This window comes from Wasmannia auropunctata, unplaced genomic scaffold (genome assembly GCF_000956235.1).
Source record: "Wasmannia auropunctata unplaced genomic scaffold, wasmannia.A_1.0 LD335986.1, whole genome shotgun sequence".
Lineage (NCBI taxonomy): Eukaryota > Metazoa > Arthropoda > Insecta > Hymenoptera > Formicidae > Wasmannia > Wasmannia auropunctata.
In genome coordinates, this window is record NW_012026904.1 from 293,756 (window position 1) to 307,382 (window position 13,627).

The 13,627-nt window shown below is 47.7% G+C and overlaps 1 protein-coding gene across 3 annotated transcripts in view; it reads right to left on the bottom strand.

The window, feature by feature from the left end:
* Nucleotides 1–13,627, bottom strand: part of LOC105454329 (protein split ends-like) — a 15,046-nt gene continuing 1,419 nt past the window's right edge. The window contains exons 4-11 of one of the 3 annotated variants that reach the window (XM_011696886.1): nt 13,289–13,580; nt 12,303–13,025; nt 2,883–12,198; nt 2,656–2,772; nt 2,409–2,522; nt 1,456–2,208; nt 1,080–1,238; nt 1–869 (exon numbers count right to left, since the gene is read on the bottom strand). In XM_011696886.1, coding sequence (XP_011695188.1) covers nt 741–869; nt 1,080–1,238; nt 1,456–2,208; nt 2,409–2,522; nt 2,656–2,772; nt 2,883–12,198; nt 12,303–13,025; nt 13,289–13,580 — 11,603 coding nt within the window. In that variant the 3' untranslated portion in view covers nt 1–740. Of the gene's footprint in view, nt 870–1,079; nt 1,239–1,455; nt 2,209–2,408; nt 2,523–2,655; nt 2,773–2,882; nt 12,199–12,302; nt 13,038–13,288; nt 13,581–13,627 lie in introns of all 3 variants that reach the window. The other 2 variants (XM_011696885.1, XM_011696887.1) reach the window with 2 other exon arrangements.

Genomic DNA, 13,627 nt, shown 5'->3' on the forward strand with positions numbered 1-13,627 from the left:
TTTATACGCAATTATATTATCGTTAAATACTTAAAATCACAGTAGTTATGCCCTCGGTGGCTCGCTGATATAATTTACACAATTTATCATTAATGCCTAGACCTCGCTTAAAATAACTCATGTGTAATAGTGACGAGTGTACGTTAAGGTTCTTCTATTCGTTATTATGCTTCGCAGTCCACTTGTTTATCTAGAGCAACGGATTATTACTGTTTCCCTCTACGGGAAGGACGAGCGTAAGTAAGCGGGCGTCGCGTGACGAATCGAAGGTCTTGTCTTGAAGGCTGGGGTTGTGCCTGACCCGCTTGTCAGAAAGACCAAGAGTGACGTCGGTCGATCCCACAAACGTTGTCAATGATTGACGCGAGTCACAAGCCGTCCGAAGGAAAAGAGGAGAAAAAAAAAGGGGACAAGAGAACGAAACAGCTTGGCCGCGCGAAATTCATCGAAGAGAGGCACGCACGATGATAACCAGGTGCTAACCTCGCTTCACTGCACAACCTCGTGCCTCGCTCCTTAGGCCTACGATCTAAAGATCGGCTTACCGCCGGGTTCCATTTGATTGTCACTGATACAACTCCAAACAAGGAGCTCTTCCTCTTGAATGCATCTCTCTTTTTGTCGCACAACTATGCATGTCAGACGGACACTCCAGGCTTCATACCACATACGAAGCGTCCTGCGGTGCGCGAAGGCGAGAGATATGAACAGATCGTAATCCAGTAGGTCGCTAATCGGTCTCAAACCGTGGCAATGACGATTAGTAAGTGAGCAATTTTTGCAACTCGGTGATGTAGGTCCGGTGCGATTCTTGCCAAAGTTTCGTGTGCGAAATCACAAGATGGGAATATGTGAACTACATATGCCGCCTGAAATAACGAGATAATTTTTAACATTGAATTTTAATCACGTCACTCATCGAAACCGAGAAGATAAATAAGAAATTAAAAGTGCCGACAACGTGGAAAATAAACTAATTGGTATAATAAAAGTTTTGAACTTGATGAAAGACTTGAATCTCGTATATCGCGTGACAATAAAATTCTTATGACATATGCGGAACAATTTTAGTAACATACCTGTTGCGACCCAGGTGCAGCAATGTTTACAATTCCAGCAGCTTGCTTTTGTTGGAGATACATGATGAATCCTGTTTGAAGATTTTTGCTTTGTTGCAGTACATCTACTTCATCACGGCCGCAAGGTAGTGCCAACAGCATGCAGTGTTCATCTTCAGTCTGGAGGGCATCAAATGATATTATATAAAAAATAGTTTACTTCATTTAAAATTCATTTACATGCAGCATATACAGATCCTCTTTTTTTTTAAGGATTTTTTAAAAATTCATCTATACAAAATTTTAAAATACAAATTGTTTTTAATACTGACAAATGTCAATAAATTTAGGATTTCTAACATTGTAAATTCCAGTATGGGGAGATTGCCTGACATACCTGCATCTTTCTTGCTACACCTTCGACTTGGGTTTGTTCCAATCTCATCCTTTGCGCTATTCTCAACGGTGGTGTGGAGCCATCGCTGTTACACGGCAAACTGTCTCTCGCCACTCTGGGATTGCCAAAGACAAAGTGCATCTGTACCGCTGCCTGATCGTTTTTAAGAGCTAATAAACCTTGCCACATAACCGGATGACGTTGGAGTAGCATCTGAAACGAGTCCGCTTGCGGTGGCACCTGAGACGCGTATATCGGCGGGGTGACGACCTGATGTTTTCTACATCTATCCGGCGTAAGAGGTCTACCCATTTCAGGTGGAGCCTCGCTGCCAACAACGGGATATTGAGAACGCAAATGAGCGGGTGGTGGCTCGTATCCGTAGCCCGCTCTAGCGCCAGCCGGTGCGCCGGTTAACGACGGATTACTTCCCGGGTATTGCGATGGAGGTGGTGGTAACGGTCTCATTCCCCCGTGTAAATAGACTTGAGCAATTTGCGGACTGTCGGTAGTACGATCCTGAGGCGTTCTCGTGCCTCGTCTCAATTCTAAAGGAGGACTGTGATTGTCCTCTATGCCGGGCTCGAGTTTCGGGTCTAAAGGTAAGTGCGGAGATCTTGTTCCTGGAATGTGATAAGCTATGCGAGGAGTCGTTAATGCTTCCTGTTGCGCCCGGAGATATTGATACTGGAACATTGGAGAATGTAAGTAGTGCTCACGAACTAGTCCTCCGTAATGGTTGACGACTTCACTCTGGAATAGAATTATTTCCATAATTAATCACATTGAAATTACTTTTACGCATTAACTTATTTAACAAATACGCTTAACGCATAGTTCTTCATGCAATCTGTTGAAATTATGTTCAACATATAAGAAAGCCTTGCCTTGCTTGATCTTTCACGTGAGTCGCACGCGAAAGTTTTATTAAAAGAATATTAGAAAGTAAGTACCTGTGAAGTATTAGCATGATGATGGGCAGGTGGAGGCAATGGAGGACTCTGGGAGCGATGCGGGGGGACAAGACCATACTGACCCCCTGGTGGAGTAGCACCCGTACTTCCATGCTAACCGAAACCAAACAGAGTTAGTTTAATGTCTCTTTAACGTACTCTGGATCGGTTTTATTATTTTCATCTCACTCAAGTGCAAGATTTTTAAACGCACGCAAATTGGTGAAGATTGAAATACAATGCTTACCAGTGGAGCCTCGTACGTCGGCATCGGTACGCTACGACTTTGCGGACTCGCAGTCGGCACCATGATACAACCAGACATTGACACTTCCACCTTTTGCGGTTCCATTGGTCCAGTGGTCTGAAACGAGTTTCCAAATATTATAATTATACAGGATTGATTAAAAACTTTTGGTCTATATCTCTTTACGAGAATATATCAAGGATTTTCTTGACTAAAAGTTTACATACAGGAGCTTTCGGTCCCGGTGGTCGGACGCTATTCACGACAGTTGAGATCTGTTGCGGATTGACGAGATGCGGTTGCATAGGTGAACTCGCTACTGTCCCGATCGGTGGAACCACAGCCTGCAGCAAGTGCGTTTTCGGATTGAGCGGATGGGGCTGTCCATTGATACCCTTCAGAGCGGTGGGCTGCGAGACTGGTTGATGAATCCTTGGCGTTGGAGTGCTAACGTTCACACTGGCAGGATGTATGTTTGTCGGTTGTTTCTGTGGCATGTTTGTTCGACTATCGACTATTGTTGATGTCTGTTGTTTGGCGGCTTGAAGAAGGTGCTGTTTGGGATTAGGCGGTGCTCCATTGTTATTGAGTACGGGAGACATGGGTTGACCTTGCTTTCCATTCGTTGGAGTCAGCGGCGCCGTCTGTTTCGCACGCGGACTCAAGCTCGGCGACACGACTCTGCCGGGTGGTATTTGCAGATTGAGACCCTGTATCGCTTGCACCGATGGCTTGACGATGTTCTGTACTATTGTCTGGTTGGGCAGACTCGGAGCTACGGGTTTCGTGATAACCTGCTGCTGAGCCGATGACACTAGCTTGCTGGCATTCAACACGTGCGCTTTGAGGCTCGTAGGTTTCGTTTGCGAGGGCGAACTGGATATTGCTTGCGCCGTCGTAGTTGGTGTGGCCGTCGCAGTCACGGTAGTCACGACAGTCGTGCTTGGTGGTATCGAGGATTGCGCAACAGTAATGGTGGAAGTGACTTGTACCGCTGGCGATTGTGGTTTCGTAATTACACTAGTTTGCGGTTGGATCTGCTGTTGGATCGGTGTCGGTTGACAAGACGCATGCTCTATAACTACTTCCTTCTTCGGCTCTACTGGTACTAAAACAGAACTCTCGGAAACGGATTTCGCTCGTGGCGCCTCGTTCGTCGAGGTCGCGCCGGACAATACAACGCTTCGAGGTTCGCCAAGTGTTCTGTTAGCAGTTTGCACTTGACCAGACGACGTAGATACCGGAATGTACTGGCCTTCTTCGGATTCTCTCATCGGTATCAGCATTCCCGTGACTGGATCGATTAATGTCATCGGCTCATGCGATACAGTCTTCAGCGGAGCTGGTGTAACAGTTTGAGCCGGTTCTTCTGCTTTCGGGCTTTCCGGTTGAATCAATTTCGGCTCTTCCTTGATCGGAATTTCCTGTGGCGTTGCTGTTACTTCCTTCACCTTCTCCTCTCCACTGTCGTCATTATTCTCCGATGTTCGCCTCACTGTTTTACGACTACCTCTCGGTGATTTGCGAAGCTCCGTCAGCGGCACGATAGATTGCTGCGCCGTGCTACGTGGAACATTGTTGTGTCTGGTGCTTCGTCTAATAGCATGCACATTCCCGGCGTTACCGCTGAGTAATCCTTTATTCGGAGATCCGCGGACAACATCCTCGATAACGTCGTCAACCGTGTTGCGGCTACCGTCTCTTTCCGCCAATCTTCTAGACTTCCTCGTGTTGGCGGCCGGGGAGACGAATTCCTCCGACGGCACTTCCTTGACCGCGGCCACGGGTGTCGCCGGCTGAGCATTTGGTCCTGTTACGTTTGGCCCGGGAGATTTAATAGTAAGAATAAGTCGCGGACGACCGGCGTTGTCCTCTTCGCTGTCGTCGTGGAATTCATAAACGTCAGCCGGCAACTTATTCTTTTCAACTTGGTGTTTGCTACCCCTGGAACTTCTACCACCTCGCCGGTGAGAGACGGCGCTTGCGTTTCTGCCACCCCGCCTGGTGGTAACACCGCCGCGACTACCGCGTCTGCTCTTCGTTCTGCCGCGACGACTTCTCGTACACTCGTTTTCGCACGTTTCCACACTCTCATCTTGATCGTCAGCCGAGACGAAGTTCTTCTTACTCTCACCTTCCGTCGACTCGGCGTCGAACCAATCCGACTCGTTCTTGCTGGTGTCGTGCGAATCGCTATTCATGCTCTCGTTGCTTTGTTGCGGTTCGTCATCGCCGTCGTTACATTCGCCATCGCACAGAGCATCGACTTTCTTTATGACGCTTTCGATATTCACCTCCTTCGCGGACCAGTAATCGCTGTCTTCTTTACTATCGGTTGGATCTTCCTTGGAGTCGATAGCGAGAGGATCCGTGCTCGGCTCTTTCAGTGGATCCTCTACTGGCTCCTCATCTAATTCTACTTCATCAGTTTCCTTTATAGCCTCCTCCTCTTTAATTTCATTCACCGATTCTAATTTTATAGGAGTTTCCGTCTCGAGCTTCGGTGCGATCATATCGACAGTTTCGACTTTAGGAACGCATGGCGCAATCTCTGTTTTAATTACTTCTTTCTTTTCCTGTTTTATATCTTCTTCTTTTATACATGGTGAATTCAAAGGTATTTCGGATTCGGCTACATTATATCCAGCTTCGTCCATCGTGTCTTCTTGCTCAATGTCGGCTGGTTCCTTCTTCATCTCATCCATCGGTTGCGTAGATTGTACAGGAGGTGTAAGTTGCATCGGTTGGGCAGTCTGACTAATCTGCGCCTCAGCATCCAACTCCAATTGTTGTCCTTGGATTATATGTGGCTCTAAACATTCCGGCGTGGCTTGCTCGTTCATCGGCGGAGTTGACATAGAAGATACGGTAGATGGTACCACTCTGGTTATGATCGTCTGTGATACTGTAGATACCAAAGGTATATGAGCCTTGACTACTTGACTTTGAGAGACAGGTGATTGCCTTTGACAAACAATGGGCGTCTGCGGGATGACACACTTGTCGCTGAGCACCGGTGGTGCTGCGTTCGCCGTTACTTGTTGGGGAACTATAGGTACCACGGTTTTTATCAATGGTTGATTTGGAGAAGAAACAGTCGGTGGGCCTAGAGAATGCACGGATTTGTGAAGTAAGTGAGACTGACCGTGAGCCACGATCACAGGACTGGGCGTAGAAGAGCGAGGTACGTGCGTAGTTAGAAGTTGAAGATTCGACATCTCCTGTTTCTGTCTTGGCGACGGAAGATTGCTATCTGTTGTAAGGGATACGGAGATTTGCTTCTGCGTTCTAGATGACATCGTGTAACTGTCTGTAACGTAAGCCGGTTTGCCGAACACTGGACTGGATGTGCTAGCGGTGATTTCGATCTTTGCTGTTTCAGGTATGTACGTAGGTGGTTGATTTGGCGAGGGAACCTTAGGAGAGGTGGATGCTTTGGCTGGCTCTGGTATAACGGCGGGTGACAACTTCGGTTCGTCTAATCTCTGAGGTTCGTTCGAATTTATGGGAAGTAGCGTCTCGATTACGGATTTGCCACCCAGGGAGGCATCGCGCGAGCTCTTGACCTGTATGCCGGACGCCAACGGTGGTACCGGCATGTAAGGCCGCGGTGGGATGTTCAGAGTCAACGGCGGTAAACCGCCGCGTGGATAGCCGGATGCGGGTGTCAGTATCCCCGAGGCATGCTGTATTACAGGCTGCTGAGTCGCCGCGGTCGAATAAATTTGCTGAACCGGCATTTCCGGTCTATGAGCTGGGATGGGCACGCATACTGCAATCTTAGTAGGTGGCGGTGACGCTTTTCTTTTCCCCACGTTGGGCACGTGCGGATTCAATGTAGGATTCCGTGACCATTGTCCATTAGGTGAAAGCGGCTGAGAGACGCGCGGTGATGGCTGCGATGGTACCAGAGGTGGCATTCTTGACGGGACCAATGGCGGCAACGGTGTCGTATTGGAAGTGGATGAACAGGAAACAGTCGTGACGTTCTGCATTTTGGGAGAAGCTTGACGCATCGGTACCATTTGAGACTGTGGAGACACAGGGAGCCTTTGGTACAGAGGTTGCACCGTAATCGGTGATGGTCGCGAACTCGGAACCGAGAGTGATTTTGGTCCATCGCTTGTGATCGGTACGCTACAAGGTACCAACATAGGTTGTTTATACTGAGGTGGTGGTGGCGACGCAGACGTTCTTTGTGCTGTTCTCTCTGGACTGGTGACGTCAGCATCTGATTCGGTAGTTTTTAGTTGGTGGGATTTTACAGGCTCCCGTGGCTTGTTGTGCTCGTTTAAATTCCAAGAATGAGCAATTACGGAAGGTGGACTTTGCGGTTTTGTAACTGCGGATGGTAATCGTACTTCGACTGACTTCTCAGGCGTAGCTAAGACAGGCGGCATAGACAATGTTTTCGTTGGGGACTTGTAGAACGACGGTATATCCGGTGTCTTTGGCGGTTGTGTGAGATCGACCATGTCATAATTTGGATCCTCCTCCGTGTCTGTGTCGATTTGGAGATCGTGCTCGCTCTGCGGAGTATCTGGTTTCAGATCCGCGTCGCCCTCTCCCGTCGAGGCGTTTAGACTCTCGACCGCTTGTTGCATCTCCTCAACGTCCTCCTGAGGCGCCTCGGCCGTTGTCCCAGCAACCCCATCGGCTTCCGTTTCCTCCTCTTCGCCCTCATAAGAAAAGTCCTCCGTCGAGGCGCCAAACGTTTCTTCGAGCAACGCGGCAACAGCGTCCTCCGTTTCCTCCTGCGATATTGCCACTCGTGGTTTGTCTTCGCTCTGAGCCGGTGGTGTTGTTGATACAGGTACTTCCGGTTCTTCCCTGCTAGTTCGCGATTGACAATTGCTATCCCTTTCATCCGGCTCCGAGATACTTTTCACAGCATTTTCGTGGATCGTTTCGTCTATTTCTATTCCAAAGCCGGGTATGAGCTTGTCCTTCTTCTTTTCCGACTTCGGAGTTTGAATGTTACCGGTCACGACAGGTGGAGTGATCGGCGGCACGGTCGATACGCTGGAAGTCACTTTAGGTATAGGGCTTAATAATGTTTCTCTAGACGTGGACAAGCTGGGTGATATTGTCTTAGATACTAATGGACTGCTCGCTCTCGGTGGACTAGGCTCGGCACCCAAGTAAGGTAATTCACCACTTTTCTCGTGATGATGGTGATGATGATGGTGATGGTGATGGTAATCCTTCCGACTGCGTTCCTCTTTCGACTTCTTCCGTTTCTTTTTCTTCTCCTTGACTTTCTCCGGCACTGTCGAAGGTGTGGACGGCTCGACGCTGTCGTTATCGTCAGTGAATCGAAAGACATCATGATCATTAGTTTTGATCGTGCACGCGGGGGCGGCCTTCGGAGAGCTCGGTATACCCAAGAGTTTCGCCTCGATCTCTCGCCCGGCTTCAGCTAGATCGACGCTGTTCTCATCCTCCGGCTGATGACGCCGTTTCTTTTCTGTCTTTCGTTTCACTCTATCCATGTCGAGTGAGCTACGACCACCGTCGCTGTCCGAAGCGTAAGCGCTGTTCTCCGATGTCATGTTACCAAATCTGTTGAAGAACGTGTTAGGTGGACCATCATCAACATCGTCCGAGAGAGGGCCGAAGATGTCCTCCATACGTTGAGAATCCCTCGCCTCTTGCCTGTTGAGCCTCTTTCGTCTTGCTTTAGCTTTATCTTCCCCGTTTCGATCGCGTCTTTTCTCCTTTTTACTGCGTTGCTTTTTATCGGCCCGCATTCTCTCCTCTGCAGTTTCCAACGCTGTCGTGACAATAGCCGTAGCAGCAGTGACAGTAGTCAATTCCGTGCCGTGATTCGGACGACAGTCTGTATTCGATATAATGACATCAGCTTTATTTTTATGCTCTACGTTTGGTTCAACCTTCAAATTGTCTTCGATCGAGATGCTGTTCTTCTGACGTTTCTGTTTCTTCTTGTGTGATTTTTTCCGCGAATCTCTTTCGTGATTATTCACCACTATTGTGGGATGATTCGTACGGAAACCAATAGCGACTCGCTCGTCTTCGTCGGACGTACGAGGCTCCTCCTTAATTTTCGTGTGCACGCTGTTAACGATAGCGTTTGTAGCTTCCAGCGGATTCTGCTTCTCCTCAGTATCGGCGAAGCCGAGATCGACGTCACTCTCGAGGAATCTCTCTGTCTTTATAGGCTTTCGGACCTTGTTGTTGAATGGTTCCTCCTCCTCGCTTGTGTCTGAATGAATGCGAGATCGCGAGCCCTTTCTCGAGAGGGACTTCGTTCTTGTCGAGTCCGATTCGAGATCCGAAGTAGCCTCGTCCTCAGTCAGAGCTTTGCTGCTCACTGAATCTCCGTCCCACGATGTGCTTTGCTTCTTCTCCTCTCGCCTGGCGCGACTTTGTTTTAACTGCGAAAATTTATCCTTCACCACACTACGTACACGTTTTTCTTCTTCTAATTTTTGCATGTTCTTCGTTGAACGGGCTTTCACTTTATCGTACATGCTAATATAAGCAGGTTCGTCGTCGACAATATCGAAGATCGAATGTTTTTTAGGCTCGTCACTGTCTGTATCCGTGGCCGATGGATTTCTCGCTGCCTGTATTTCGTGAGTAGAGAGAAGACCATCGTCCACGTCGCTATGAGAATTCACTGTAGACTGTTGTTGATGATGTTGCGCGTCTCGGTGATTTGTTCCCACGGAAGATTGCTCAGTCGATGGACTCGAATTTTTCGAAAGTTCCAACCTTGACAGAAATTCTTTATCGGATTCATGCGAGACTCTTGGGCTACGCTCCCTCGACTCCTTTTCCGATCGATTCTTTTTACTCCTTTGTTTCTCCTTGTTTCCGCTGTCCCTCGAGTTGTTTTCCCGTGTCGATTCGTTATGCATTCCGTCCCTGCTATCTTGCGTTGCACTACCGCTTTCCTTACTGTCACGACTTTCCCTGCTCTCTCGACTAGAACGATGCGAGTCATTACGATGCTTGCGATCTTCGGATCTCCTGTTTTGTCTAGAGCGATCTTTGCTATCTCGTCGATGATCCGAAAGTTTCACACGCTTAGCATCCTCATCTGTGGGACAATCCTGAGACGAACACCTACGCTTGATCGGCACTGGTGCCGGAGCGATCTGAGTCTGAGATTGCGTAATAGAGGGATGTAGATGATTCTCGGTCGACTGTCGTCTGTTATCGTCACGTTCTCTCTTCTCTTTATCCTTTTCTTCGCGATCTTTTCTCTTGTCACGCTCGGCCTTCTCTTTCTCCCGCCTCTCTTGATCTTCGCGTTCCCGTCGCTTTTCCTTTTCATGTTTTTCTCTCTCGAGTTTCTCGAGTCTCTCCCGTTCTTCTTTCTCGCGTTTCTCCTTTTCCAACTTTTCTCGTTCTTCCTTCTCTTTTCGCCGTTCACGTTCCAGTCTCTCTTTCTCTTCCTTTTCTCGTTTTCTTTCTCGTTCAAGACGTTCCTTCTCTTCTCTCCGTCTTTCTCGTTCCAATCTGTCACGTTCTTCTTTTTCTCTTCTTTCTTGTTCTTCCCTTTCCTTTTTAAGACGCTCTTTTTCTTGTTTTTCACGTTCCAAACGAATTTCCCGTTCTTTTCTTTCGCGTTCTTCGCGCTCTCTCCTTTCACGCTCTTCACGCTCCCTCCGTTCTTGCCGTTCCTTCTCCTCACGTTCTCTCCTTTCACGATCGAGACGTTCCTTCTCTCGTCTCTCTTTTTCTTTAAGCTCATTCTCTTCTCTCTCCTTTCTCTCACGTTCTCTTTCTTCCCGCTCTCTTCTATCTTTCTCCTGTCGTTCCTTATCTTGTCTTTCTCTTTCTCGCCTTTCCTCATCTTTTTCGCGCCTCTCGCGTTCTTCCCTCTCTTTTTTCTCTTGTCGGTCACGATCTTCTTTATCCCTTCGTTCTTGTCTATCACGATCTTCTTTATCCCTCCTTTCTTTCTCTTCTCGCTCTTTTCGCTCATACCTTAGTTCTTTATTTTCTTTAAAATCTCTATTGTGATTATCCGTGTTGCTGATATCGCTCACAACGTTTAAACTTTCTTTTTCGTCTTTATCTTTGCGATTTCTATCAACATCGGCTTCTTCCTTCCGCGATCTTCTTTGACAATCTTTTCCTTTACTATGTTTCGACTCCCTACTTTCCTTTCCGTCGCGGGAATCTCTGCTCTCTCGACTGCTACTACTCGTTTCCTTCTTCAAACGAGAACGATTCAAATCTGTGGAAGATGTGGATAATGACGATGAAGAGGAAGAATTGGATGAGGATGTTATGGAAGACGGTGGAGCTATCGAACTGGTAGTAGTCATGGAAGATATTGCGGAAATCGCTGTTGTTGCTACTGTTGACGAGGTTGTTGCAACAGGTACCGCTGTTGTTACTGCAGTTGAAAAGGCATCTGTTGGCGCCGCAGTCACCGTGGGCGATGCGGTGGTCGCAGAGATGCTCAATCCCCGATGTGTCGAGGCTCCAAGAGTGTGAATGCTACTTATGCTACCATTACTGCTTAGAAGACTACTGGCTGACGCTAAACCACTACCGTTACCACTATTGGCTGCCGTTCCACTAATGAGACCGATCGGTAGAGAAACCGGTGGTAATTCAGGACTAACTGTCTTGATAGAAGTACCAGGTGTAATCGGCGTCGCTGGCGTTGGATGTATGCAGTTATGTTGCACTATCCGCGGGTCGGTCTTCAACATCGACGGGGCCATCGAGGTCGTCGTCGCGGTCAAACTTGTGGCCAATGACGTATTTATGCCGACTTGACTAACCGAAGTACCGCTGGTCGGCTGTACCGGCGGATGACTAGGAAACGGATACTGCAAACAAACTTTGCTGGTACAGCCACTACTAGTGGTAAGACCAGCGGTGCTCCCGATCATAGAACTAACGCCAATAACACCAGTAAATTCTCGCGGTTCGTACTTTTCACTAAAGTTCTCCAATCGCTTCGAGTCTTCATCGAACACACTTCTTTTCGCGAGAACCGACTTGACGATGTCGGAAGGTTGCACCTCATGGAGATCCATATCGAGCAGTTTATGTCGAAATCGGAATCTTTCTGAAGCGCTAGCATCGAGTTTTGCCAGTGCATCACCGCCAGCAGCACTCAATGCTCTCGAACCTGACCACTTTTCGTATTTTTCGTCCAGAGAGCGTATCCTCTCCTCCAGACTAGGGGATTGCGGCGCTGTCTCGCTGTCGGAACTGGTTGGGCTCGAGCTGGTATGCCTCGGAGGCGGCGAAGCCGGCGGTTGTGGAGCGGCACGAGGACTCGGTGCAGTAGACAAGCTGGCACATGGTGGACTAGCAACTTTGGCGAGACTGGCACTGCTTGATCGCGTGCTGTTGCCATTGTTGTTATTGCTACTGCTTGTATTGTTGTTGTTGTTCAACATTTGTGCTGCAAACCTTGGTAAAGGCAGCGATAATGGACCTTCGTGACTCCTTTCTCTAAATCGTCTTGGTTCGCTAGGTACCAAATTCTCCGGTCGCTCGTCAACGAGAGGAGTACCTGGTCGAGATCCATCATGATGTTCGTGATGCCTATAAACATATGATTAATTTAATTTTGACAATTTATTTATATATATATATATATAAATTGGTGTATATATATGAAATATATACATATAGGTAGCACAGCTTACCTGCTGATGGCATCCCGACGACGTTTACATGGTCCAGGACCTCTGCCCTCGCAACTGCCTCTCCTTGTGCTATGATGCACCACTACTTTGCTATCACTAACACGCCTAAAGTCCATGCCTTTTCTACTAGAGTGCGAGGTAACGAGTAACGAAGCGATTTCCGGTTCGTCATCTTCACAAAGTATTGTCGACGAGCTATCAACTTTCGCACGTTTTTTCGGTACGAAGCCGACCTCGTCGCCACTACTATGACATTCTTCGAGTTGTTCCAGCAAATGGACGCGCTCCTTTTGGAGATGTCGAATATCGGGTGGTGGTAATAACGGTGGCGGTGGCGCAGGTGGATCGACGCTCGTAACGACACTTTGTACTGCGTGACGCCGTGATGGTGGCGGACAATCGTCGTCATTGAGTTTGCCATCGCTGAGAACGCTGCTCTGATAATCGTCGTGACTCGCACCGCTGCCTTGACTGAATTCGTCGTAGCTGCGAAACCGTCGCGACGTCGGTTCACCGTAATCAGCGTCGTAATAGGAATCCTGATAGGATCGCCTGCTACTTCGTGACATCGCCGTCGGATGGGCTGGACTTGCGCCCGGTGTACTGCCTCCAGAAGTACGCGAGTAATTCGCCGTTCTCGATCGCGGGGGCGTGTCGTAGCGTGTGAATCTGCTACTCGAACTCGACACTGTCACTGCCGAGTCGAAGCTACTACGCTCCCGCCTAGAAGGAATCCTTTGAATCACAAATACACTCGTTTTAAGTTCTTGATTATGACTCGTGAACTTAAATAAGCATGCGTCTTATATTATATTTCATTGTAATAAACTATCAATAATCTAACAAACTATCAAATAATTCAAAACCAGAAATTGTTTCAAATAAAGATTGGTAAATATTAAATATACAGATTAAAATTTTCTTATTTTATTTGTCAATAGATTTTTAGCTATAAAAAAATTGCTTCATAAATAAAGTATACATACGTTACGTCAAATGACGATGCTGGCGAAGGCCTCGAGTCCCAAGGCTTTTCGCTAGCATTTCCTTGACGTTCGAGATGTTCGTAAAACGTCTCCTGGCATTCCCTTGAGGCAAAATCGACTTGTAAACGACGACCACGAAGTGAAGCTCCCCGCATTTCTTTTACGGCAGATTGAGCGCAACTTATTTGATCGAAAAAGACCAGAGCATGGCCACGCTCACGGTCTACCACTACCTGAGTAATCGGTCCAAATTGATGGAATTGCATGGATAAATATTTCTCGGACATACAATCTAAAAAAAGGAAGATATTTAATGTCACAATTTGACATTATTAGTAT